General features: G+C 42.9%; 2 protein-coding genes across 5 annotated transcripts in view; one reads left to right on the top strand and one right to left on the bottom strand.

The window, feature by feature from the left end:
- Nucleotides 1-245: 245 nt before the first annotated feature.
- LOC129826021 (ankyrin repeat domain-containing protein 13A-like) lies at nucleotides 246-12632 on the bottom strand. The gene is made up of 15 exons (XM_055886279.1): nucleotides 11973-12632; nucleotides 10334-10469; nucleotides 9679-9803; nucleotides 9534-9579; nucleotides 9299-9442; nucleotides 8969-9158; nucleotides 8783-8849; nucleotides 8485-8566; nucleotides 8131-8192; nucleotides 7853-7983; nucleotides 7218-7375; nucleotides 6732-6887; nucleotides 6336-6505; nucleotides 5991-6055; nucleotides 246-5875 (listed from the first exon to the last, which is right to left on the bottom strand). Exons 1-15 carry the CDS (start codon nucleotides 12069-12071, stop codon nucleotides 5671-5673), a joined length of 1836 nt encoding a protein of 611 aa, XP_055742254.1. The 5' UTR covers nucleotides 12072-12632; the 3' UTR covers nucleotides 246-5670.
- A 1354-nt stretch (nucleotides 12633-13986) lies between these two features.
- LOC129826019 (ARF GTPase-activating protein GIT2-like) overlaps nucleotides 13987-24869 on the top strand; it is a 37256-nt gene continuing 26373 nt past the window's right edge. Inside the window, exon 1 of one of the 4 annotated variants that reach the window (XM_055886278.1) lies at nucleotides 13987-14773. In XM_055886278.1, coding sequence (XP_055742253.1) covers nucleotides 14722-14773 — 52 coding nt within the window. In that variant the 5' untranslated portion in view covers nucleotides 13987-14721. The remainder of the gene's footprint in view (nucleotides 14774-24869) is intronic. The other 3 variants (XM_055886275.1, XM_055886274.1, XM_055886276.1) reach the window with 3 other exon arrangements.

The following is a 24869-nucleotide window of genomic DNA, read 5'->3' as shown; positions in this document are numbered from 1 at the left end:
GATGAAACAATACAAAGGGCATTGCTGTGACCAATTAATCCAGTTCTGTAAAACGGTGAAATCTGAAAATGTACAGCAATTCAGGGGTCATTCACCAGTCAATGATCAGGGCAGATGTGTCTGAAAAACGAGTGTGTTTTTATGATCAGAAAAAGGAATGGGTTTGCGCCATCTGCTGTTATTCTTAGCAAGAAGCAGGCTAGGAAACAGCTACTTGTAAAAGAATAAGCCATAGTCCACCCAAATTGAAATAAAGTGCATTTATTTAAGAAAGAAAACAATTTGAAACCAACATCAGTTAACAAATGCTTTCTTGAATTCTGTTAAAAAAAATAAGCTTACCTGCTAGCAAATAAAGCAGTACGAAGACTGTTCCCCAGAAATCTAATCAAAGTGAACTCTGGTACTTTAGAGAATGTTCTGCTGTTTGGCAACTTGATCATTAGCCGTTTTGAGCTCAAGCCCCCAGAAAACACACAAAAAGACGCATCAGTAACATGCCCAAAGTGCTGTTGGTTATCAGTGTAATTAACTACATTGGTTAATTCATTTTATGTCCAGCAACACCACTGGACGGGAAACATTTTTTTAAGCCCCTTGATCACAGCTTTAAAGATGAGACATTTCAAATGTTCTCTGCTGTCTTTAGTAGGTCTGGCCTAAGTAGCAGTAGAACACTGATCCTCCCAACCAAATTATGTCTGTGGCCCAAGCCCAAATGGAATCAAGACCCTACTATGCACTTGTGGAGATATACAGTATATCACAAAAGTGAGTACACCCCTCACATTTTTGTAAATATTTGAGTATATCTTTTCATGTGACAACACTGAAGAAATTACACTTTGCTACAATGTAAAGTAGTGAGTGTACAGCTTGTATAACAGTGTAAATTTGCTGTCCCCTCAAAATAACTCAACACACAGCCATTAATGTCTAAACCGCTGGCAACAAAAGTGAGTATACCCCTAAGTGAAAATGTCCAAATTGGGCCCAATTAGCCATTTTCCCTCCCCGGTGTCATGTGACTCATTAGTGTTACAAGGTCTCAGGTGTGAATGGGGAGCAGGTGTGTTAAATTTGGTGTCATCTCTCTCATACTGACTGGTCACTGGAAGTTCAACATGGCACCTCATGGCAAAGAACTCTGAGCATCTGAAAAAAAGAATTGTTGCTCTACATAAAGATGACCTGGGCTATAAGCAGATTGCCAAGACCCTGAAACTGAGCTGCAGCACGGTGGCCAAGACCATACAGCGGTTTAACTGGACAGGTTCCACTTAGAACAGGCCTCGCCATGGTCGATCAAAGAAGTTGAGTGCACGTGCTCAGCGTCATATCCAGAGGTTGTCTTTGGGAAATAGACGTATGAGTGCTGCCAGCATTGCTGCAGAGGTTGAACGACCTCCCGGGTGGCGCAGTGACCTAGGGCACTGCATCGCAGTGCTAGCTGCGCCACCAGAGTCTCTGGGTTCGCGCCCAGGCTGGGCTGGGTTCGCGCCCAGGCTCTGTCGCAACCGGGAGGTCCATGGGGCGACGCACAATTGGCATAGCGTCGTCCGGGTTAGGGAGGGTTTGGCCGGTAGGGATATCCTCGTCTCAGTATGTAAAAATGTAATGAAATGTAAAAAATAAATAAAAATGTAATAAAATGTATGCACTCTACTGTAAGTCGCTCTGGATAAGAGCGTCTGCTAAATGACTACCGGTATGTAAATGTTGAAGGGGTGGGGGGTCAGCCTGTCAGTGCTCAGACCATACGCCATACACTGCATCAAATTGGTCTCTATGGCTGTCGTCCCAGAAGGAAGCCTCTTCTAAAGATGATGCACAAGAAACCAAGCAAACAGTTTGCTGAAGACAAGCAGACTAAGGACATGGAATACTAGAACCGTGGTCTGATGAGACCAAGATAAACTTATTTGGTTCAGATGGTGTCAAGCGTGTGTGGCGGCAACCAGGTGAGGAGTACAAAGACAAGTGTGTCTTGCCTACAGTCAAGCATGGTGGTGGGAGTGTCATGGTCTGGGGCTGCATGAGTGCTGCCGGCACTAGGGAGCTACAGTTCCCCATGTTGAATGCCAACATGTACTGTGACATACTGAAGCAGAGCATGATCCCCTCCCTTCGGAGGCTGGGCCGCAGGGCAGTATTCCAACATGATAACGACCCCAAACACACCTCCAAGACGACCACTGCCTTGCTAAAGAAGCAGAGGGTAAAGGTGATGGACTGGCCAAGCATGTCTCCAGACCTAAACCCTATTGAGCATCTGTGGGGCATCCTCAAACGGAAGGTGGAGGAGTGCAAGGTCTCTAACATCCACCAGCTCCGGGATGTCGTCATGGAGGAGTGGAAGTGGACTCCAGTGGCAACCTGTGAAGCTCTGGTGAACTCCATGCCCAAGAGGGTTAAGGCAGTGCTGGAAAATGGTGGCCACACAAAATATTGACACTTTGGGCCCAATTTGGACATTTTCACTTAGGGGTGTACTCACTTTTGTTGCCAGCGGTTTAGACATTAATTGCTGTGTGTTGAGTTATTTTGAGGGGACAGCAAATTTCCAGTTATACAAGCTGTACACTCACTACTTTACATTGTAGCAAAGTGTAATTTCTTCAGTGTTGGCACATGAAAAGATATACTCAAATATTTACAAAAATGTGAGGGGTGTACTCACTTTTGTGATATACTGTAATTGGCAATACGATTTTTTTTATTCCCCTAGCCCATCAGAGGGCAAGTTAAATGTATTACCATATCGCGTACACCTATCAAATCTTCTCAGGTCTGCACAAGAGCATACAGTGCCTTTGGAAATTATTCAGACCCCTTGACTTTTCCACATTTTATTACGTTACAGCCTTATTCTAAAATGGATAACATACAAAAAAATCCTCAGCAATCTACACACAATACTCTATAATGACAAAGCAAACAGGTTTTTAGAAATGAGAAATACCTTATTTACATAAGTATTCAGACCCTTTGGTATGAGACTCAAAATTGAGCTCAGGTGCATCCTGTTTCCATTGATCATCCTTGAGATGTTTCTACAACTTGATTGGAGTCCACCTGTGTTAAATTCAATTGATTGGACATTATTTGGAAAGTCACACACGTCTATATAAGGTCCCACAGTTGACAGTGTATGTCAGAGCAAAAACCAAACCATGAGGTCGAAGAATTTGTCCGCAGAGCGAGACAGGATTGTGCCGAGGCACAGATCTGGGAAGGGAACCAAAAAATGTCTACAGCATTGAAAGTCCCCAAGAACACAGTGGCCTCCATCATTCTTATATGGAAGAATTTTGGAACCACCAAGACTCTCCCTAGAGCAGGCCGCCCGGCCAAGGTGAGCAATCGGGGGAGAAGGGCCTTGGTCAGGGAGGCAACCAAGAACTCGATGGCCACTCTGACAGAGCTCTAGAGTTCCTCTGTGGAGATGGGAGAACCATCTATGCAGCACTCCACCAATCAGGCCGTTATAGTAGAGAGACCAGACGGAAGCCACTCCTCATTAAAGGGCACATGACAGTCTGCTTGCAGTTTGCTAAATGGCACCTAAAGACTCTCAGACCATGAGCAACAAGATTCTCTGGTCTGATGAAACCAAGATTGAACTCTTTGGCCTGAATGCCAAGCGTCACGTCTGGAGGAAATGTGGCACCATACCTACGGTGAAGCATGGTGCTGTGGGGATGTTTTTCAGCAGCAGGGACTGGGAGACTAGTCAGGATCGAGGGAAGATGAACGAAACAAAGCACAGAGAAATCCTTGATGAAAACCTGCTCCAGAGTGCTCAGGACTTCAGACTGGGGCGAAGGTTCACCTTCCAACAGGACAACGACCCTAAGCACAGAGCCAAGACAACACAGGAGAAGCTTCGGGGCTAGTCTGAATGTCCTTGAGTGGCCCAGCCAGAACCCGATCAAACATCTCTGGAGAGACCTGAAAATAGCTGTGCAACAATGCTCCTCATCCAACCTGACAAATCTTGAGAGGATCTGCAGAGAAGAATGGGAGAAACTTCCCAAACACAGGTGTGTCAAGCTTGTAGCGTCATACCCAAAAAGACACATGGCTGTAATCGCTGCCAAAGGTGCTTCAACAAAGTACTGAGTAAAGGGTTCGAATACTTTATTTATAAATAACTGTTTTTGCTTTGTCATTATGTGTTATTGTGTGTAGATTGATGAGTGAAAAAACTAATCAATTTTAGAATAAGGCTGTAACTAAAAATGTGGAAAAAGTCAAGGGGTATGAATACTTTCCGAAGGCACTGTAGGTAAGATCCATTTGGGATTGGGAACGTTAGAGGGGATCGCTTCCTTCAGTACAAAATGATGATGCTACATGGGAGCAGATCTCACACGTCACTCAGTTCACAGGTCTCTGTAGTTTCAAGATAAAAATAAAAAAAAGACACACTTACAGGAGAACTTAGAACCCTGCTGAGTTTGAAGTCTAATGGACAGATTCTTTGACCTTTAAGAAAGGAAAAAGAGTTAGACAATGGATAGCCTACGATAATCAATGTTTCGACCTTGTTTGTTTGCGAGCACCACTGAACCGTGTGTATGCTCCTTTGTCATCCACAGGTAGGCACAGCGGCTTCTGCTATTGCTTTGTTGAGGTTCTGATGCTTGATGGTGCCCATGGCCAACAAGATCAAACCCGCTTACATAACAAGCCCTTTGAATAAAACCTGGTTTCTGGGGCAAGTCAAAACCTGTTTGAATGATCATGTAGTTCACTTTCATTTTAAAATTGCGTCAATGACAACACAAATCCAAAACATGAATTCTTGCAGCACGAGAAGAAAAAGGGTTGGAAGCACCAGCAAGTCATATTGTTTGAAAAAAAAGTCCATATTGATGACCAGAAAACCATGTTCGATGTGTCTACAATAAACTAACATACTGCACTTTCACTAGTTTCAGAGGAACTGTAGAACAATGGAACCCTGAGATATTCAATTTTTCGAATGGCTGTGTGACTGGAATGCCATTTCCAGGGTCATCTTAATAAAAAAATAAAACATGTTTTAAACTTTTTGCAACAGGAAACTGAATATGTGCAGGTAGCCCCTCCCGGTTTCATTCTGCTCCCTTCCAGTTGGTGCCTAATGAACATGACCCAGGGCTCTAAAACAACAACCTTCCAGAGCCACAACTAAAGCAGCTACCGGTCCCAAGTTTAACCTGCTCTTCACAACACCCAACAAACACAATCACTTGTTGGAACCCTTACACTCCAATGGAAATCCTTCCCAAAATAATATCAAAGAATACCTGGATACCTCTTCGGGAGAGCGGAGTGGCTTTGGCTCTGTTTTAAAAGGACGGGAGGAATCAAGGATTTGACAGCTTCTACACTTTTAAGACAGAGCCTAAGTGTTATACAGAAACACAAATCTAGCAATACATCTGTTCAATTTTTTTTTTTAAACAAAAATAGGTATTAAAGTATTAAATACAGATGGTTGTGTTTGACATATGTTACATGGATGTTTTTCCGGTGTCATGGCAGATTGTAGTGGAGGAGGAGGGTGGGGTGGGGCTGGATTGGGGGTGTGGTGGTGGCCGCTTCTTGATCAACGAAAAGTTAATGCAGTTATGGCAAGGCATGGCCTTGATTATTATTTTTTTCCCTCCTATTTTCCTTTTTTTACTTCTCTGTGAGCGAGAGCTGCAATATCCTCTCCAGCTCCTCCTCTTCCTCCTTCCTCCTCCTCTCCTCCTCGGCCTGGGCCCGGGCCGACAGCTCCATGGCCATGCGGAGGTCAGTGTCGGGGCTGGAGGCCGAGGTGCCCGAGCTCGCCTGACTCGACGTGGTGTCTCCCAGGTCCACCAGCACCCCCTCTGGGATGCTTCTGGAACAACAGAGGGATATGGATATAGACTGAATATACTGTATGCGCTAACTGGAAGTCACTTTGGACAAAAGTGAAAAGTGTAGATAATGATATGCATGAATACTTGGTGTACCCGTCACTCTGGCTACTGAGTATGGGGTCTGTGAGGTCACCATTGGCATCCTCCCAGGTCACTTCCTAGAGGACAAAACAAAAAGGTGGAGTTAGAAAGGTGAAACTCCCGGCACGTCGCAAATAAAACTTGCATAAATGTAACGGACAGAGTTCCCTATTCCTTATGTTAAACAATAATATCTTTTCCACGCAATACATTCTATCTAGAAGTTTTACAACATTGCAGCTTCCTGAACAGACCGCCCACAGGTCGAACACTAAGGCGGATGGCCGTGAGCACAAGAGGACCAGATAGGGAGTGAAACAGATGAGTAGGGGTGTGTGTGTGTGTGGCATCTAGGACCTGTCCCAGGGCTCCACCACCGGACTCCAGCAGACTCTGGTGGATGGCATACTGCAGTAGCTCCTCGTCATGATTTGACACCGGCGTGTGGCGGCTGCCACCCCCTCCTCGGTGGCGGTAGTGTGAGGGAACCTCAAACACCGACGGGCACACCTGGAATAGAGGGGGAACTGGGTGGAGGGAACAGTCATACAGAATGATGTTACTAGTGGTGGCTGTTAATATTGACATTTCGACCAAAAGTGATATGGATAGAAACATTAGTATTGGTTGTTCATCTGTTAAATGCAACTGAAGAAATACATTTGAGAAATGACTCAATGTGTGATTTGTTTTGTTCAGACCCCATGGGGACGAATGCCGGAGTCACCCTGGTCAGCGGCATGCTTTGCCTACCTGCAGCTTCGCTGCAGCCGCCCTCCTCCCTCACCTCCTCCACCTCCTCCTCGGGTGTGGCAGCGGAGGGGGGTGTCTCCAAGGGTTCGCCCGTACTGCATTTGTTGACACTGCCAAATGAAATGCGGGTGTTGAGCACATGGAATAGGGGAATCTCTGTGTGAGAGGAAACAAAGACGGGTCACTCCACGGATCCCATTATCTATAAGCAAACATCTCTATGTTGGGCTTTTCATTGTGATACCTTGTATGTGTATGTGCAGTTTTTCCATCAATCAGGCTCTGTATGTATGAAGCGTCTCAGAGTAGGAGTGCTGATTTGCCTTTTAGTTCACAAGGAATAAGGTTATATGGACAGGACTGATCCTTGATCAGCAAACCTCCTCTGAGACGCTTGATACAGTTGCGCTTGAATGAGCTGATTGGCACTAGCATTTTGTGCAAACATACTCATTTCGTCACGCTGTTCCAGAGGCGTGATTGTACCTATTTTTACAGGGAACCCTGGAGGGAACTTGAGGGTGACAAAATCCCGCAGCCGGGCGAAGTGGGTGCTGGTCCGGGCCATGAGATCGATGATGGGGGTGACCTGCTCCACCAGGGAGAGGGGGTGTTCCTCGCTCATCCACAATGTACCCTTGAACCTGAACACATCAGGGTGATATTCATTATTGTACACCGTAGCAAAACATTTTGCAACGGAAAATGAAAATAAGAATTTTCTTATTGGACAAGTTACGGTAGTCCCTCCTGTTTCAGTCCCGTTTTCTTCTGTTTGGTGCCTCATGAATACGAACCAGAAAACACTCTGATCGTGTTTGAGGGATCAGTTTGAGGAAGCGCAGAATCGCTAATCTTGATCCCATCATGAGTAGTCATTTGTAGATATGGCGATTTGTAGATTATGCACACTGCAAAGTAGTCCCATCTCAATACAACCACCCTTATGCTAAAACCTCAACACTAACACCTTTATATGAACTGAGAGGGAACCTGTTATAAGAGCGTCTGCTAAATGACTTAAATGTAAATGTAAATAAAAACAACCAAGACTTCTGATGACATGAATACTGATCAGAAAGTCTTGCTCTCTCTTGGGTTTTGCAGCATAATTTTCTTACTTCTGGGTTCGGATGGTAAGTTCAATGGGCCGGCCAATGTCTCGGTCTTCAAGGTCAAACGCAGGGTCAAAGTACTCCTCCGGTGTGATGGCGGTGGGGTTGTTGGCTGTCGCGTACTCCAGCGTGAGGTCCTATCCACAATATGACCAGAGTAGAGCATTCTTATTGAAGCCATTATAAACCAAATAGGCAAGTAAGATTCTGTCTATGTAGGTATTACAGAAATTTGATGGGATAATCCCGCAATAACCTCAAATTCAGGTCTGCTGATCTCTTACCCCTTGAGCACTTATCTGCTGCTCCACTGTGCCCAGAAGAGACTCCAGAACATTCCTCTCACCTAGAAGCCAAAAAAAAAGACAATCCACACAAAGTGTTATTGTGTCTGACAGAGCGCTGGTCTCCAACAAGTCCCCTTCTAAACCGAGACAGGTCTCTCTGGGTTATTATAGCTGTGCAAGAGTCTCCTAGCGTTACACTGCAACTGAAACTCTGCTTATTAAACATTGAGATATGGACCATGTCTCTTAGGCCAGAAGTAGTGCACTACGTAGGGAACGGGGTGCCATTTCAGATACAGACTAACTGGTATGTCCCTCTACCACCTCCTCGAGGGATCAAAGAGTGTGTACTTTTTATTCTAGCCTTCTCCTCATCGGTGAGATGCTCTGTCCTCGTCCGGATCACCACGCTTACATTGTTCACAGTGAAAACCTGCAATGAAAAGAAAAACAACTCGTGCAGTATACCGCATACTATTCTTCCGTTTACTGGTACTAAAAGAAAACAACTAACTATTTAAAAAAAAGCTGGCAATCTACTGTAGATCTTGTCAAATTAAAGAAAGGGACTTGCGTAAGGTCAGCAAACATAGACAAGCGACAAAATAATTAAATATCAACACAAGAATGCTTTAATAAATGCACAAACCTTAGCCTCGAACCCATTGACAACTTCCGTTTTATCACTCCTCCAACCCCAAAACCCAGATTTATTTCTGTGAAGAACAATTTAATGTCATGTTACTATAAATCCCTATACAAGTTTACACATCCTTCAACAGACACATTATACTACACAATAGAGAAACAAGATAAAGTACGGTTTGGGTCTTGCCTCTCAAAAGCAATGTCCCTGGTGTCCAGAAAGGTATTGACAACGGGCGTGGTCAGCCGCTTGGCCACTTCCTGTTCTGCAGGTTGCATGGAGTCCAGCGTTACGTCTTCTATCTCCCTGGAGATGTCAAAGCGTTCCGTGTCCACCACCTGTTCGTCATGGTTCACCTCCATCAACTCTGTGCAGGCATCTGCCAATGGGCACAAACACACACTATGAAACATAAGCCAACAGAGCAAAAGACGAGATCAAAGATGAGACGGCCTGCTAAAACAGAGGTCAGGAGGACACAGCTGTGTGTAAGCCTCACTCAGGGAAAAAGGGACTCACCATCTCCCCTGAAAATGTAGCTCCGACGACCTCTGATCCAGGTCATGTTCTCGAAGCCTAGCAGAGTGGCGTCCACACGCAGGCTGGCCCCACTCTTCCAGATCCGACACACGTCACTGGGACAAACCCGGGAAACGAGAGGGACTGGGAAAGGATGGGAAAGCAATGTAAACTACAAAGTTGGAAACATCCACACATGGCCAATTGTAAAGGGGGATTTTCAAGTAGAACTTACTCCAACTTGTGAACTCCCATTTCATTTCCATGTAGAAATCTGGGGACTGGGGGGGATTGAAAAGAGGCTTGAGTTTGCAGTTCTTAGTTTTTTGTGATGAGTGAAAAACATTTCAGAGAGGGGAGCAAACAGAGAGAGAGAACACCTCACGGATCTTGCTCAGAAGCTCAGGCACTCCTCCCAGAGCTGTGGAGGCTTTGAGGTAGTCTCGTCGCTGGAGCACTAGCTGCACCATCTCTGGGTCGCCGGTGCTGACTGCCTCCTGCAGCACTACACACAAACACATGCTTACAACAAGATATTTTTAACATATAACATCTTCTGTGATAACAATTCTTACTTTTGTATACATTTGTTATGGCCAGCATCAACTAGTAAGCTGTGTGTGTAGTAACAAGAGGTATTGTGTGAAGCAGTAGAAAGAAAGTGTCCCACTCCGACTGGAAAAGACACCTATTGATTCAAGCGTACATATTGTGTGAAATTGTTACGGAAACCCCCAAGGTCAATTTGTGGAAGTGACTTTGATCACACAATTTAACAACCAACAAATAGACCTATACCAAGGCGCGTCCGATGAAGCCATAGCCATATAAATAGTTTGCCAAAGTAATGGTATTAATAAACATTTACATTTGGATATACGTTATATTTTATTCATTACATAAATAAAAAAGACAATATCAAAACGTAAATGTTTATTATAAATATCATGAATTTGGCATACTATTTATATGGCTAATGAAGGCAAAGCACAGAGGTCTGAATTGCAGTATGTCGTGGAGGATAGCCGGCCTAACCTGTCCAATTCTTGGCATTCTCTTTGGTAACTTCAGCGCCATGTCTCAGAAGCACTCTCACCGACTCCAGGTGGCCCAGCGACACAGCCAGGTGGAGCGGTGTCCTTCCCCTGGGATCCACAGCCTCGACGTCGTTCTGAGAGAAATAAACAAACAAGCATTGCAATGCCTTCAAAAACAAATAGCCTAGCTACCTAAAGAGAATCTCTCGAGATCGACATCATACACACTGGAAGTTATAGCTACACTGAGGAGATTCGATCATCTGGCCCGGGTTACCCAGGTGGGAGGAGTTTGCACCGGGTGAAAAGTGATTGAATTAGATTTCCCCATGGATATTCAGTCTGAAATAAATCTGCTTACAAACGAGTATCTACAAGCCAGAATGTTGAATACAATTATATTTACACTTACTTTACCGGTTGTACATGCTGTTGGTGCTTTTGAAGTTAGGAGGTGGAGATGGGGTATACACAGGAAAGTGTTGTTTACCCAACTTTTTGCAGCACCAGTAGGTTCTGCCGCTTTTATTTTCAATCTCCTGACGCATTGCACAATATGTAAACAATAGCCAAATGTAACCAAACGTATCATCCGAAGCACGTTTCCTCAATCTGGAAGTGTTAGTAAAATTTGCCAGCTGATTGTGCGGGACATCATGCACCCTGTGGTTCGGTTTGGCTCGGCCATATTGTGCAAGTGTTTGTGCGAATTGTGTCAGTATTGAAAATAAAAACCGGAAATACAAATCAATATACAGACCAGCATACTGAAGGTCTGATTGATAACACTTCCCTGTGGGTAATTTGTATCAGATTACCTCAGACAGTGGCAAAATCGGAAGACAACAGGTGAAGTAAGTTGAAATGGAGTTTGTTCAACATTCTGACTTGTAATGAGACTGTTCCGGAATGCTGAGCCTACATGTTAGAAACGAGAGTGTATTTCACTCTCCTATTCTAAAAGAGGCTAAATGCTGCATTGACCGAGCAGCTCAGATTACTGTTCATTTGTATAGGGCGCTCCTCCCTCACCACTTTTGCACTCCACGGGCCATAGACCGGTTCACCGCGGCTCAGGTTAAAAGAACTCCCTCATTTCCTGTTAATAACAAATACTCAACAACTGACCACAAAAACATTTAGAATGGCGTAAAGCAACCATATCTTTGGGTTATGATTTGCTGATAATTATCCACTCCACATCAATTCTCAGCTAGGTTATTATAGTAGGAAAATACCGTTTCTAAGCTCTTAAGGCGTGTATATTCTTCAAGAATCAGTGGCCAGTCTGTCAGATGTCGAACAAAGTAGCCAGGTAGTAACGTAAACAAGGCGGCTAGCTATGCTGAATGAAATGTGTACTGTAGTTAATATGATCAATAATGCAACATGGCATTCCATGAACGGTTAAACTGGCAGAGCATACATAGCCTAGGAATTACGCCAATCAAAGTATATGGTTATCCATGTCAGGCCAAGTAGCTAACGTTAGCTATCAAGGTAGCCAAGTTAGTAACGTGCTAGCTAGCTTCAGACATTTTGAAGCAGATAAATCTGTAGTTACGGTAGTTAGCTAAAGGCGGCAAAACAGAAAAGTACCTATAGCTAGCTCATTGTCCATATTTTGACATAGCTACCTTTGTTGAGTCGTTTTCCAATTTCCTGTAATCATTTTCCCAGACTAAGGAATGTAGTGGAAACTTCACCCTGAAATCTTCGTTGCCCGCGGATAACATCTTCCCCTACTAGTTTAAACTTCTCAATTTATCTAGCCTATATTTACAGCCATGGACAACCTAAAAGCTAAACCTTAAAGTTGAATAAATGTTAATCAATGCACCTCATCTCATATTCCAATAGGATCCATGTCAAATTGTGCTAGCCATAGATAGCCAACTACTACCAAATAAAACTTTTCGAAAAACAAGGAAGTGTCACGTTGAGACTTGTGGTAGGGGTGTTTGAGATAAACTATTTGAGGATAAAGACCAATATGACTATATTTATGAATACATATTATTACATGTATATATTTCTTAAATAAAGACACGTTTTTAAGTTCAATATTTGCTGAAAAAAAAAAATCCTCGCGAAAATATATTTTTTCAAGCAAGGACGTGACCATGTTACGCTATGGCCGGGGGAAGCGAGGCTTTACTAATTTGTGCCAAATACAAAATACTTTTTCGTACATATAATTTAAGTATTGTAAATATAGAAAGCTACTTCAAGTAGTGCATATTTGCGCAATTAAACTGCAAATCAATGACAACAATTTCTGTGATCCTATTTACCATCGACGTCACATCCCTTAACCACAACAAGCACTTACGAAGGTCATGGCTAGAAGGGATCCAGCTTTTGTCAAATGGACGTCAAGTGTTTTGTTTCTTTGCTTTTTGTACTGAACAAACATATAAACGCAACAATTTTACTATTAAGGTTCATATAAGGAAATCAGTCAATTTTAATTAATTAATTAGGTCCTAATCTATGGATTCCACATGACTGAGCATGGACGCAGCCATCGGTTGGTCTGTGAAGGCAAAGGCTCACCCACTCGGGAGCCAGGCCCAGCCAATCAGGATGAGTTTTTCACCACAGAAAAGGTCTTTACTACAGACAAATACTTTCATCAGCTGTCTGGGTGGCTGGTCTCAGACTATCCAGGAGGTGAAGAAACTGGATGTGTAGGTCCTTGGCTGGCGTGGTTACAAGTGGTCTTCGGTTGTAAGGCCAGTTGGATGTACTGCCACATTCTCTAAAACAATGTTGGCTTATGGTAGAGAAATTAACATTCAAGTCTCTGGCAACAGCTCGGATGGACAGTCCTGAAGTCAGGATGCCAATTGCATGCTCCCTCAACTTGAGATGTGTGGCATTGTGACAAAACTGCACATTTTAGATTTTTCACAAAAGGTGCATATGTGTAATGATCATGCTGTAATCAGTTACTTGATATGCCACACCTGTCCAGTGGATGGATTATCTTGGCAAAGGAGAAATACTCACTAACAGGGATGTAAACACATGTGTGCACATTTCTGAGAAATATGTTTTTTTGTGCATATGGAAGGTTTCTGGGATCTTTTATTTCAGTTCATGAAACATGTGACAAACACTTTGCATGTTGCGTTTATATTTTTTTGTTCAGTATAGCAAACCCCAACTTTTTTCCTAACCCTAACCTAATTATCCTAACCTGCTACATTCATTTTCCTAACCTGCTACATAACGTCAAATCTGAAATGAATTTGACAAAATCTGGAAGCCTTCTAACCATGACCACTGAACAACTAGCTAATAGCAAAGATGGTTGATAAATGAAAATAGTTTACTCCGGCCGTTTACCATTGAACAAAATATAAATGCCGGTGTACTTAAGGGGTGGCTCTCCCATAGACACCAATGTGATAACAGCTGGGACTGGTCTACTTAGTTCATTGACTTCCACTGAAACAAATGAGGGAGTAAGCTGTCTCGCTTCCTCTTCCCGACTACTTGTACCACAGCTAGTACTAGCAGAGAGGGAAGAGGAAGCGAGACACCCCACTCGCTGTTTTTCTTCTCCTGGTTCAATGCAAGTCAATGAACTAAGTAGACTAGACCCAGTTGCTATTACATTGGTGTATATGGACCCCCCGAGTTAAGGACCTCGGAATTGACCAATTTAATCAATGGTTAACGGCCTGAGTGAACTATCTTAATTTGTTCATCGTCTTTGGTACTAGTTTGCGCAAATCTTTGGCACACTCTACCAGTTTACATCTATTTTTTTAAATTAAACGAATGTCAGTAGTTGACTAGTCGTTTAACATTGGGCGACTGCCGATTGATCACAATCTACAAAGTATGTTTTATCTAGTGTTACTGCTGTCCACGGATAATTCGTAACCACTCGGCTACATGGTTTTAACTAGTTACCACAGCCAACAAAATTGTCTATATCGTAAAAATTCATGAAAACAAAAATTTGCTTTTGGGTCTTCAATCGAGGTTAGGGTTGGGTATAAGGTTAGCAGTGTGATTATGTTTTGGTTTAAAATCAGCTTTTTAGAGGATATATTTGAGAAATAGACGAGAAATAGACGTTTGACTGTGGCTGGAGTAACTAGTGAAAATCCGGCTACAGACCACTTGCGGCAAGAGTTTCCTTCCTGACAATCGCTGCTGCTTGTTGTGCGCAAGCTAGCTAGCGGTAGCTTGGTTGGTGCAAGAAACTAAGATTGAAGAGGGAACTATTTTGCTCCTCGCCAATCAACTGCCTTTTTAAACAACTGGTCATATGTAATTCGCTTAGATAAATTCTTTCCGGTTATCAAATGAGTATAGAAGCACATCAATTCCCTTGACTTTTTTTGAAGGCCTTTTTTCCCTCTGCAAAGGATGTCTAAACGATTAAGGAATAGTGAGGTTTGCGCGGATTGCAGTGTCCCAGGTAAGTCACTTACTGATCAAAGGTGGTAGCTAGCCAAGCCATACATTATTCAGGCAGAATACTTCTATTAACATGGCTAATAGATCTATATATCAACTATTACTACTGAGCGTACTTGCTAGCTAGCAAGTAATAGCTGATAGATCTATTTGTATGGCTTGGCTAGCTTCTAGCTACCCAGCGTTGATCAGTAAAATAGTTGATGTGTTGGTGTTTGAAGCTAGCACTGAGCTCAAACGTAAGCATGCGATTAGGTTAACTAAACTAGCTAGTTATGACAGTTTTACAAGCGGTGTCTTCTCTCTATGAAGCCAACATTATCAACTACAGTGTAAAATGTAATTACTGCTGGGTAATTGGTTATAAAATAAATCATCAAGCTATCTCCTGAGTCCTTGCGTGAGTCATGCAAGTCTTTGCGTGATGTGATCACGGTGCGGTTATTCCAATGTAGTGGTGTTTTGATTTTGCAGGAATAACCATTTCAAATACGATTTCCTGTCAAAGGGCTGCCACAATGTATTTAATCGGGTTGGCAAGTGAAGTAATATGTTCATTTTCAGACAGGCCATTGTCTCTTAGTCTCAGTTTAAGTTAGGGCATGCAAATCTCCTTTCTCATCTGCCCAGGTAAAATGTGTATGACATGGGATACAGACAACAATCAAGTCTCTTTCTGCTATAAAATATCAGAAGATGGTTACAATGTGGTGTAGTTCAGTGTGTTTGCCCTTTTGCACACCTGATTGTGGCACTTTAGTGTTGTTGGTTGTCTTCCTGTGTCTGTCTGGCTGCATGCTTCTGAAGAGTCGTAACAGAGGGAAGAAGAATTTGCCCCAGTGGTCATGGTTTTAGATTCTACTACCTAGAGGTGCTTCCCTTTAATTGCCTTCTGGTATGAGTTTTGACAAGAGTAGGAGAACAACTGACCAGGTACACACTGCTTCCACATCTGAACTTTGGATGGGTCCCCTAGTTACAACCTCACACTGCTGTTCATTTTGGGGAAATGAACCAACTGTCAACCTGCGATTTAAGAATGATGCTGATGTGCCGTCCAATTTGATGTTGTCACTCCACTGATAAAGAGGCTCTTTATCAGTGGTTAGTAAACAAAATCCACTACAAATACCATACATTGTTTATCTGATAGAATAATGAACATTTCCTAACAATTTAGAGCTCATCCAAAATGTGTAGAAATCATGTAACGTCCTGCTTAGCTGTGAGATTTAGGCTAAGTGTTATGAGGGTTGTTTTGCATAATGTTTAGACTATTTCGTACAGCAATGACGTGATGTCCAATGAGCACAGGAAGAAAAACAGGATGTTGAGTGAATTGACTGGATGCTGAGGATGCAGTGAGAATTGTGGCTATTGTATTTGACTTAGTATAAAATGTGCCTCACCTATTTTTGTACTTTTCTTCCACTGCTCTCAGTAGGTTCTTCTATCATAGGGAGTTTTAAATCAGTTTAGGCCTATTGAACAAGCATCTGCACGTTTCCTTTTTGTGAAATATTTGTCTAAAACATTTTATTTGTTTTTTTAAACATGGAGGTTAGATGTAATTTGTCAATGGTTGATGTTCTTAGTTAAAAGAGGAACACTGCTTGGTTAGAATATTGGATATCCTTGTTGAGAAATAGGCCTAACCTAATTATTGTGACAATAAGTAGGCCTAGCTGTATGTAGTCTTGTCTTATAGCCGGCTTTCTCTCAATTGAACCTTGGTACAAGGTTAAGCTGTATACATTAGCCTAGGGTCATTTTGAAGTAGGCTAGCCCATACCAACCTGTTCCCAATGGAATTACCCACACTTCAATTCATTCACTTTTTGACAGCACCAATTTTGATTAAAAAAATGATAAATATAAATAGTCTGGTTAACTGTTTAACACTCTTGTGGCTTGGGGGTAGAAGCTGTTCAGGGTCTTGTTGGTTCCAGACTTGATAGAATGGTACCGCTAACCATGCAGTAGTATAGAGAACAGTCTATGACTTGGGTAGCTGGAGTCTTTGACAATTTTTTAGAGCTTTCTTCTGACACCACCTGGTATAGAGCTCCTGAGTGGCGCAGCGGTCTAAAGCACTGTATATCAGTGCTAGAGGCATCACTAGAGACCCTGGTTCGATTCCAGGCTGTATCACAACCGGCCATGATTGGGAGTCCCATAGGGCGGCGCACAATTGGCCCAGTGTCGTTCGGGTTAGGGTTTGGCCAGGGTAGGCCATTATTGTAAATACGAATTTGTTCTTCACTATCTTGCCTAGTTAAATAAAATAGAGGTCCTGGATGGCAGGGAGCTCAGCCCCAGTGATGTACTGGGCTGTACGCACTACTCTCTGTAGCGCCTTGCGGTCGGCTGCCAAATCTTTTCAGCCTCTTGAGGGGAAGTGTGTGTGGACCATGATCATTTCTTAGTGATGTGAACACCGAGGAACTTGAAGCTCTCGATCCGCTCCACTACAGCCCCTTCAATGTGGATGGGGGTGTGCTCGGCCCACCATTTCCTGTAGTCCACGATCAGCTCCTGTCTTTCTGACGTTGAGAGGTTGTTGTCTTGGCACCATGCTACCAGGTCACTGACCTCCTCCCTATACAGGCCTACCACTGTTGTGTCATCTGCAAACTTAATGATGGTGTTGGAGTCGTGCCTGGTCATGCAGTCATGAGTGAACAGGAAGTACAGGAGGGGACTGAGCACGCACCCCTGAGGGGCCCCCGTGTTGAGGATCAGCGTGGCGGATGTGTTGTTACCTACCCTTACCACCTGGTGGAGGCCCGTCAGGAAGTTCAGGATCCAGTTGCAGAGGAGGTGTTCAGTCCCAGGGTCCTGAGCTTAGTGATGAGCTTGAAGGGCATTATGGTTTTGAACGCGGAGCTATAGTCAATGAACAGCATTCTCACGTAGGTGTTCCTCTTGTCCAGGTGGAAGTGGGCAGTGTGGTGTGCAATAGAGATTGCGTCATTTGTGGATCTGTTGGGCCGGTATGCGAATTAGAGTGGGTTTTTGATGGTGTTGATGTGAGCAATGACCAGCCCTTCAAAGCATTACATGGCTACAGATGTGAGTGCTACGGAGTGATAGTCATTTAGACAGATTACCTTGGCGTTTTTGGACACAGCTACTATGGTGGTCTGCTTGAAACATGTAGGTGTTACAGACTGTGTCAGGGAGAGGTTGAAAATGTCAGTGAAGGGTCTTGCCAGCTGGTCAGCACATGCTCTGAGTAGGCTTCCAAGTAATCTGTCAATCTTAACCTGTTTTAAAGTAGGGCTGGGCGACATGTCCAAAATGTCCTATCACGGTATTTAAAAAGAAATTGACGGTATGACTGTATTTATGTTTTTGAAAAATAAAAGTTACAAATTTTCTATGACTAGTGCGTGACCCTAGGGTGGCAACACATACATTCTATGTGATTTCAATGGGTCTTTCTACATTCTGATTGTTTTATACTGTTCAATTCAACTTCAACCAAAAAATAATTGATCCATTTCTGCATTTCCTGTGCTCATTTGAGATCATTTCCACACTGCTATGCACGATATGGGCAAACAATTTAGGCTGTATTTTTAACCAAATATTGCAATTGTGATTTAGAGCCAAACTCTTGGGTGGACTGTAGAATTCATGGAAATAGTTAGAATATAATAGTGGGCACTTAGTGTTGTTTGACATGACAATGAATGGAAATGCCAGGGAGGAGTTATTGTGACAGGGTAGGAATGTTTCCTACGGGGCCCTATAATCTTTGGCTATATTACGTTTTTTTGTCTTAGCTACTTCATGTAGCTAACATATTCATGCTTCGCGTATTCCTCTTTGATTTTGAAGATACTGTTGCACAAACAGCATGTTGATTTAGGTCTGCAGTATCACTGGTATTATCAGGCTGTATAGCTAGTTACGTTTGCTCTGACTCAGTACATTTATTAGCTAGCTAGCTAACTAGCAATTAGCATTAGCTGCTGACACGATTTAGGCCCAACTTGCTAAGAAAAGACAAACTAGCTGTTTGCAGATGTAAAAAAAAAAAAACTAATAGTGTAATTTTAGAATGCTAGTGGATTTATATTAAGAAGCAAAGTGAAAACGGCATCGTTGTCATCAACATTGTTGCATGTGCTGCATTGACCATGCAGACTGAACACAAGTGTCTCGTGGTCGAGGAAGGTCGGGGCTAGGTCTGTGTGGAAAGCGGCGTGGAGCGAGATGACTCAAGTAGTGGAGTAAACTGTAAAAATGGATGTTACATACGGCATCTCACATTTAACAAACCAAAAATTCAAATACCGTTATATAAGGTCAATTTAAAACCCAAACCAGTCCGTGCATCAATACCGGTATTCCGCCCTAGTTTAAAGGTCTTACTCACATCAGCTATGGAGAGCGAGATCGCACTGTTGTTGGACGATTTTTTTTGTTGTTTTTTTGTTTTCTTTGTTGTAATAATGACAATTACAACAATACTGAATGAACACTTATTTTAACTTAATATAATACATCAATAAAATCAATTTAGCCTCAAATAAATAATGAAACATGTTCAATTTCGTTTAAACAATGCAAGAAGAAAGTAAAAGTGCAATATGTGCCATGTAAGAAAGCTAACGTTTAAGTTCCTTGCTCTGAACATGAGAACATATGAAAGCTGGTGGTTCCTTTTAACATGAGTCTTCAATATTCCCAGGTAAGACGTTTTAGGTTGTAGTTATTATAGGAATTATAGGACTATTTTTCTCTATACGATTTGTATTTCATATACCTTTGACTATTGGATGTTCTTATAGGCACTTTAGTATTGCCAGTGTAACAGTATAGCTTCCATCCCTCTCCTCGCCGCTACCTGGGCTCAAACCAGGAACACATCGACAACAGCCACCCTCGAAGCAGCGTTACCCATGCAAAGCAAGGGGAACAACTACTCCAAGTCTCAGAGCGAGTGACGTTTGAAACGCTATTAGCGCGCACTCCGCTAATTAGCTAGCCATTTCACATCGGTTACACCAGCCTAATCTCGGGAGTTGATAGGCTTGAATTCATAAACAGAGCTGCTGGCAAAATGCACGAAAGTGCTGTTTGAATGAATGCTTACGAGCCTGCTGGTGCCCACCATCGCTCAGTCAGACTGCTCTATCAAATCATAGACTTAATTATAACATAACACACAGAAATACATACATTAATATGGTAGAATCCGGAAACTATCATCTCGAAAACAAAACATTTATTCTTTCAGTGAAATACGGAACCGTTCCGTATTTTATCTAACGGGTGGCATCCATCAGTCTAAATATTCCTGTTACATTACACAGCCTTCAATGTTATGTCATAATTACGTAAAATTCTGGCAAATTAGTTCGCAATGAGCCAGGCGGCCCTAACTGTTGCATATACCCTGACTCTGCGTGCAATGAACGCAAGAGAAGTGACACAATTTCACCTGGTTAATATTGCCTGCTAACCTGGATTTCTTTTAGCTAAATATGCAGGTTTAAAAATATATACACTTGTGTATTGATTTTAAGAAAGGCATTGATGTTTATTGTTAGGTACACGTTGGAGCAATGACAGTCCTTTTTCGCGAATGCGCACTGCATCGATTATATGCAACGCAGGACACGCTAGATAAACTAGTAATATCATCAACCATGTGTAGTTATAACTAGTGATTATGATTGATTGTTTTTTATAAGATAAGTTTAATGCTAGCTAGCAACTTACCTTGGCCTCTTACTGCATTCGCGTAACAGGCGGGCTCCTCGTGAGGCAGGTGGTTAGAGCTTTGGACTTGCTAACCGTAAGGTTGCAAGATTGAATCCCTGAGCTGACAAGGTAGTTAACCCACCGTTCCTAGGCGGACATTGAAAATAAGAATGTGTTCTTAACTGACTTGCCTAGTTAAATAAAGGTGTAAAAATAATAATAAATAAATTCGGCAAAATCGGCGTCCAAAATTACCGATTTCCGATTGTTTTGAAAACTTGAAATCGGCCCTAATTAATCGGCCATTCCTATTAATCGGTCGACCTCTAATTAAAATCACCAGCCGGCCACTAGGAGCACCTCCTCTGGATGTGCATTTTCTTGTTTGCTTATGGGCCTATATAGCTCGTTGAGTGTGGTCTTAGTGGCAGCATTGGTTTGAGGTGGTAAATGGACGGCTATGAAAAATATAGATAAACTCTCTTGATAAATAGTATGGTTTGCAGCTTATCACAAGGTATTCTAACACAGGCAAGCAAAACCTTTAGTCTTAACATTAGAGATTGCGTACCAGCTGTTGTTAACAAAGAGACACACACACCTCCCTCTTAACCTTACCCGAAGCTGCCGTTCAGTCTTGACTATGCATAGAAAAAACAGCTAGATGAATAATATCCATGTCTTTGTTCAGCCACAACTCCAAAGTGCTCAGAAAGTGACTTTTTGGACCTGAATGGCAAAACCATTAAAGAGATAAAGATGCTCGAAGTTGACCCATTTTGCATACCCTGTTGGTAAGCTTTTAAATGATATCAAAGTCAACAGTGTATCTTTTCCAGTGATGAAGACATGGATCTCATGGTGGGGTATGCAACATGGGTCAACTTTGAACACTTTTATCTCTGGAATGTTTTGGCATTCAGTTCCAAAAGTCACATTCTGACCATTTCATCCATGAGCAAAAAATTGAAAATAAATGCTGTAAAAAAAGGTTTCTAATGGATTTTCCCCAATGTATTTACCAACAGATAGGGTTACTGCAGTTCATTACATTCATTTCAGCATATTTCTATATCCAATTCTCTGACCATCACATGAATTTGTCAAGGTCCCTCCCTCCCAACACCAGTTGGCCTGGACTGCCCCTCTGTGGGGCTGTTACCAGTTGTTGACTGGGCTTGACAACACCAATCTCTCACTGGATAGGAAGACGAAGAGACAAACAGAACTCCGGCTCCCAAGTGGCGCAGCGGTCTAAGGCACTGCATCGCAGTGCTAGAGGCGTCAATACACACCCTGGTTCGATTCAGGGCTGTATCACAACCGGCTGTGATCGGGAGTCCCATAGAGCGGCACAAAATTGGCCCAGTGTCGTCCGGCTTAGGGGAGAGTTTGGCCGGTGTAGGCCGTCCATTGTAAATAATATTTTGTTCTTAACTGACTTGCCTAGTTAAATAAAAAAAGAACGGTGGACTAGGTGTCAGAGCCTGGTCCTCGGCCATGTCCCCCTCCCCTAACACACACACACACACACACACACACTTCAGCTGTTGCCAGGGAGACATGACAACCCCACTGCCACTCATTTGCAATTTTTGCTTGTCTGTTTATGAGTTGCAATTTTGTTTGCCAGTTTGTCGGTCAATCTGGCAGCCAACCAACAGTATATGTTGGTAAGTTTGTCAGTGTAACTTGAGCTAGCAACATTCAGCTCAATAGAATGCCACAAACAGTATTTTAAGCTAACACACTGCCACCAATATTGTATTTAGACATTCATTGAAGTACTCGCCAAAATTCTTGACTGAAGGTTCTACATCTCTATATTGAACCACAAGGAAGTGAAAGAGCAAGTCACCCAGGGAAGGTGAAGGTCTAATCTCAAAACATACAATGAACAAAAATATAAACACAACTTGCAACAATTTCAAAGATTTTACTGAGTTACAGTTCATATAAGGAAATCAGTCAATTGAAATAAATGTATTAGGCCCTAATCTATGGGTTTCACATGACTGGGATACAGATATGCATCTGTTAGTCACTGATACCTTTAAAAAAAAAAGTATGGGCGGGGATCAGAACACCAGTCAGTATCTGGTGTGACCACCATTTGCCTCATGCAGCACGACACATCCCCTTTGCATAGAGTTGATCAGGCTGTTGATTGTGGCCTGTGGAATGTTGTCCCACTTCTTCAATGGCTGTGCGAAGTTGCTGGATATTGTCGGGAACTGGAACAGGCTGTCGTACACATCAATCCAGAGCATCCCAAACATGCTCAATGGGTGATATCTGGTGAATATGCAGGCCATGGAAGAACTGGAACATTTTCAGCTTCCAAGAATTGTGTACCGATCTTTGCGACATGGGGCTGTAGATTATCATGCTGAAACATGAGGTGATGGCGGCGGATGAATGGTACGATAATGGGACTCAGGATCTCGCCATGGTATCTGTGTTCATTCAAATTGCCATCGATAAAATGCAATTGTGTTCATTGTCCATAGCTTATGCCTGCCCATACCATAACCCCACCGCAGCCATGGGGCACTCTGTTCACAGCGTTGACATCAGCAAACCGCTCGCCCACACAACGCTATACACGTTGTCTGCCATCTGCCCAGTACGTCTGAAACCGGAATTAATTTGTGAAGAGCACACTTCTCCAGCATGCCAGTGGCCATCAAAGGTGAGAATTTTCCCACTGGAGTCGGTTACAATGCCAAACTGCAGTCAGGTTAAAACCTTGGTGAGTACGACGAGCACCCAGATGAGCTTTCCTGAGACAGTTTGTTTGTGCAGAAATGATTTGGTTGTGCAAACCCACACCTTCCTCGGCTGTCCGGGTGGCTGGTCTCATACGATCCTGCAGGCGAAGAAGCCGGATGCGGAGGTCCAGACTCCTGGGCTGGTGTGGTTACACGTGGTCTGCGGTTGTGAGGTCGGTTGTACGTACTGCCAAATTCTCTAAAATGACGTTGGAAGCGGATTATGGTAGAGAAATTAACATTGAATTCTTTGGCAACAGCTCTGGTGGACATTCCTGCAGTCAGCCCTCAACTTGAGACATCTGTGGCATTGTGGTGTTTGACAAAACTGCACATTTTAGAGTGGCCTTTTATTGATCATGCCGTTTAAGCAGCTTCTCGAAATGCCACACCTGTCAGGTGGATATACGCATTTTGTGCTTAAGGAACATTTCTGGGATCTGTTATTTCAGCTCAAGAAACATGAGACCAACACTTTACATGTTGCGTTCATATTTTTGTTCAGTATTTTTATAAACTGTTTTAGAAGGGAAACCACAGCCTAGCCTATTTAGTTTTGACTCTAGGGCTCAGTTGTAGAGAATACAGAGAGTTCTCTAAATGAAGATGCAGATCAGTTGATCACTTCTCTCCTTGGGCTTATGGGGTCACATGAGGAGAATGCATGCCTGGGGCGTTGAGGCAGTCCTCGTGTTAATTCTGTTGCCCCCTATCTCAAAGGAAGCTTGCTTTCTATTGGTTTCAATTGACAAATAAAGATTAGCAAACATTAGCATGTTTTGGATGCCTTTGCGCCACACCTTCAAAGAAATTAAATTAGGGGAACGACTGTTGCTTCAAGTAAGAAGTCAGAGAAATCTAATGACAAGCCTTTTAATACTGACTTTTTTTTATTTTGTAGAGACTGTCTGTCTCAGAAGGCCTATCCCTCTGTCTCTCTGTGTGTTTGCTGTTACTTCACCAGCAGCACGGTATGCACAAGTTCAAACAAGTTTCATTTCTCTCTGCAGTTAGCGATCCTCTTTGAAGCCCTGTGTGATCTACGCTGAATGTCTCTTGCACAGTCCTTTTGTCATTATATCCACTCAGACCCCTGCAATACACCATGAGCCTAGAATGAGACTACCATCCCCATATATTGGTTAGTGGAGTGCACATGCCTGTGAAGTGCATATATTTTGTGGCTGGTTGTACGGAAGTCAGTGAAAGAGGAAATGTCTCTTTTGCTCTCTCAGCTACAAAACATAAGAGGACGAGATGTTGGTGCAGTCTCTGACACTGTCCATATATGGAAGTGTGTGGGTTAACTTCGCCTTTGCATTCTGCATGACGTCACTACCTAAATGTAGTGAACTGGGGGTTGCACAGTTTAGGGATATATAAATAAAAAAAATAAAAAGAAAAAAAAAAATATATATATATATATGGCTATAGGCCTATACACTCAGTGGCCAGTTTATTAGGTGCACCCATCTAGTACTGGGTCAGACCCCCCTTTGCCTCCAGAACATCCCGAATTATCTGGGGCATGGACACGTTGCTCAATTCGCATCAAGGGACTTAACGTGTGCCAGGAAAACATTCCACACACAGTTACAGCCTCGTTTTGCC

Source organism: Salvelinus fontinalis, chromosome 28 (genome assembly GCF_029448725.1).
Source record: "Salvelinus fontinalis isolate EN_2023a chromosome 28, ASM2944872v1, whole genome shotgun sequence".
Lineage (NCBI taxonomy): Eukaryota > Metazoa > Chordata > Actinopteri > Salmoniformes > Salmonidae > Salvelinus > Salvelinus fontinalis.
This window is presented reverse-complemented; position numbering and strand designations above follow the sequence as displayed.

What these genes read in the sequence shown, in the direction of transcription:
- LOC129826021 (XM_055886279.1), bottom strand. Translation starts at nt 12,071, where the DNA reads ATGTTATCCGCGGGCAACGAAGATTTCAGGGTGAAGTTTCCACTACAT. An exon ending in ATGGGAGTTCACAAGTTGGA is followed by an intron (nt 9,443 to 9,533) that starts GTAAGTTCTACT and finishes ATCCTTTCCCAG; the next exon opens with TCCCTCTCGTTTCCCGGGTT. An exon ending in GTGGTGGAGCCCTGGGACAG is followed by an intron (nt 6,056 to 6,335) that starts GTCCTAGATGCC and finishes TTTGTCCTCTAG; the next exon opens with GAAGTGACCTGGGAGGATGC.